The sequence below is a fragment of the Trichechus manatus genome, unplaced genomic scaffold (assembly GCF_000243295.1).
Source record: "Trichechus manatus latirostris isolate Lorelei unplaced genomic scaffold, TriManLat1.0 scaffold00028, whole genome shotgun sequence".
In the NCBI taxonomy this organism is placed as follows: Eukaryota; Metazoa; Chordata; class Mammalia; order Sirenia; family Trichechidae; genus Trichechus; species Trichechus manatus.
Genome location: NW_004443964.1, coordinates 8,860,052 through 8,862,585, shown reverse-complemented (window position 1 = coordinate 8,862,585; position 2,534 = coordinate 8,860,052). Strand labels below are relative to the sequence as shown.

Below are 2,534 nucleotides of genomic sequence, written 5' to 3'. Positions count from 1 at the left end.
ATGCATCCAGGCCGCCATGTTACCTTTGGCCCGACAGGGAATGTCCACCACTTTCTCCATCTCTGCTGTGATGTGTCTCTCTGGCTCCTTGACAAACTGAGGTGGCTCTGCAGGAGGAAGGACCAAGGAAGGGGATCACAGCCATGCTCCTCGTGATCTAGACACCGAGGGGATCACTGTCAAGGGAGCCCCAGCTGCCCCACCCTGTCTCCTGAACGCTCACCTAACACAGACAGGTAGGCCCCCCGGGTGACAGCGGGGATGCTGCTGCTGCGCAGGACAGCCTCGCACTCGTAGTAGCCGGCGTCACTGCCCGTGGGGTTGGGGATGGTGAGCCGGCGGCTGTAGTCGCTGACGCCCCCCGACACCACCACCCCGTCCTTCTTCCAAATGATGTGCAGCTTGATCAGGGGCCTGGAGGGGCGAGGGAGGCAGGCGCTCAGCTGCAGGGACTTCACAGGCCGAGAGGCAGGGCAAGGGTGCAGGCTCGCCAGCCAGGCTGCCTGGGTTCACGCCCAGCTCTGCCACTTTCTAGCTGCGTGTGGAACTTGGGCAAGTTCCTTCAGTGCTCTGGGTCTCAGTTTCCTCGTCTGGTAAGTGGGGTAGCTGTGCGTACACATGGGATTGTTAGGAGGATGATGCATTAATGCAAATCAAGCCCTTGGGTGGGGCCTGGCAGCAGAGCAGCACTCCAGGCACTTAGCGCTCACGTGCTGGGGTTGCCTACAACAGGAAGGCGCCTGAGCCATGCAAGCGAACACAAGGCAGTGGAGAGGGAGAAGGTGAGGGTGAGGGGAAGCGCAAGAGGGCACGTGAGAAAGATACGCAGAGTTTGGAGATGGAGAAAGAAAGGCAGACAGACAGACAGGCAATCCCCAGGCCGACCTACGGAGAGGAGTGACGACTTGAATTCGGCCCCCTCTCCTGTGGTCACTGCCCCTCCCTCCCATGCCCCCTTGGATCTGGCTTGCCTGGGCACTCCTGTTTAGCCCCTGGTGGATTCCTGAGGACGGAATTTTCCAAAGTGGGGTCTGTGCTGGTTGCATGGGGTATTCAGAAAATTCCATGGAAAAGGGGTTTCATGGTCAAATGAGTGTGGGCAACACTGGCTTGAATGATGTTAGTTTCTTTACTGCGGGACTCCTCAGGGTCCTTAATAAGCTCCACTGTATCCTGAAGGCTTTTCCTATAATTGCCAGGGACACTCTCAGGAGCCTACCTTGGAAACGCTGCTACAAGGACAAGCTCTCCGGGAATCTTCTGCTGGAGGTGACCTCGGGGTCATGACTCTAACTCTGCACCCAGGACATCAGTTTGTCTTTACTGAGCTCTTACGAGGTGTCAGGTAGGGGCTGAGGTTTAGTACTTTGCATGCCTTACAGGGGAGGCAGGCGCTCAGTCATTCCCATTCCACAGATGAGGAGACTGAGGCCCACAGCATGGACCTAGAGGAAGTCAGTTACATTTCTGCTCTGCTACAGATCAGCTGGGTGGCTTTGGGCAGGTTGTTTGGCTCTCTGGGCTTAGGGAAGGGGTAATAACACCTGTGCCATATGGCTGCTGTTGGGATAAAGGAGATCATTCTGGAGGCAGTTAGCATGGTGCCCGCATACAATGGCGCTCAGTAATTACTTGTTTCTGGTGTGAGAGAAGTGAGGTCACACATGGCCAGGGAGGGCTGGGACTGCACCTGACCCGAGGTCCGTCCTACTGTGGAGTCCACTCCCACACGCGTGTTCCTCTCGTACACGCCTGCAAGCAGTGAGAGGCCGCCTGCTCCTCTGGGAGACAGCTCTGCTTCCGTGTGCTCAGGGCCTGGTTCTCTCCTCCTGGGCCACAGAGAATGAGGACCCTCTGACAATAGCTACCATGATCCACCTGCTGTCTCTCCTCCAGGCTAAACACCCTCATTTCCTTCCATGCATCCTCATAGGATACGGCTTCCAGAATTTTCTGAACCCTGGCTGCTCTGCTTGGAGTCCACAGTTCAGAGTAGCACCTGGAGTTAAATGTGATGGGAGGCGAGGGGGCAGCATTACCCACCTGGCATTGGCCACACACTCCAGGGTCACCTCCGAGGTACCAACCACTACACTGGTGTTCTTGGGAGGGATGATGATGCTGGGGGCGATGGGGTCCGCGGGTCCCGCTATATCTGGGGAGAGGTCAGATGTTAGTGGGAGCCGATGTCCGAAACCCTATCCCTCCCTGGCCCCAATAGACGCTGATGCCACTGGAGGCCTCTGTCCTCATGGATGGAACAGTGGCCACAGGGGCGGCCACAGGGGCGGCCACCGAAGCAGCCCAGAGCCTGGCTCTCCAGATGCTGACCTGAAACCCTCCCCCTCTGCTCATGTGTCACTACATGGGTGTCCAGGGACAGCCCACTGGAGACATGGATGACCTCCAAGGCCTTCCCCAACTCCTCATGTAAGGAAATCACACTCACACTCCTCATCACCTCGCCCTGCTTTATTGCCTTCAGATCCTTCTCTCTGCCTGGATTTAGCTTGTCTGTTTACTTCTGCACTGTC

The 2,534-nt window shown here is 57.1% G+C and overlaps 1 protein-coding gene across 1 annotated transcript in view; it reads right to left on the bottom strand.

The window, feature by feature from the left end:
* Window positions 1-2,534, bottom strand: part of LOC101358658 (protein sidekick-2) — a 173,934-nt gene that overhangs the window by 102,101 nt on the left and 69,299 nt on the right. Inside the window, exons 8-10 of the mRNA XM_023729433.1 lie at window positions 2,044-2,155; window positions 224-414; window positions 24-107 (exon numbers count right to left, since the gene is read on the bottom strand). Of these exons, the coding sequence (XP_023585201.1) occupies window positions 24-107; window positions 224-414; window positions 2,044-2,155 (387 nt within the window). The remainder of the gene's footprint in view (window positions 1-23; window positions 108-223; window positions 415-2,043; window positions 2,156-2,534) is intronic.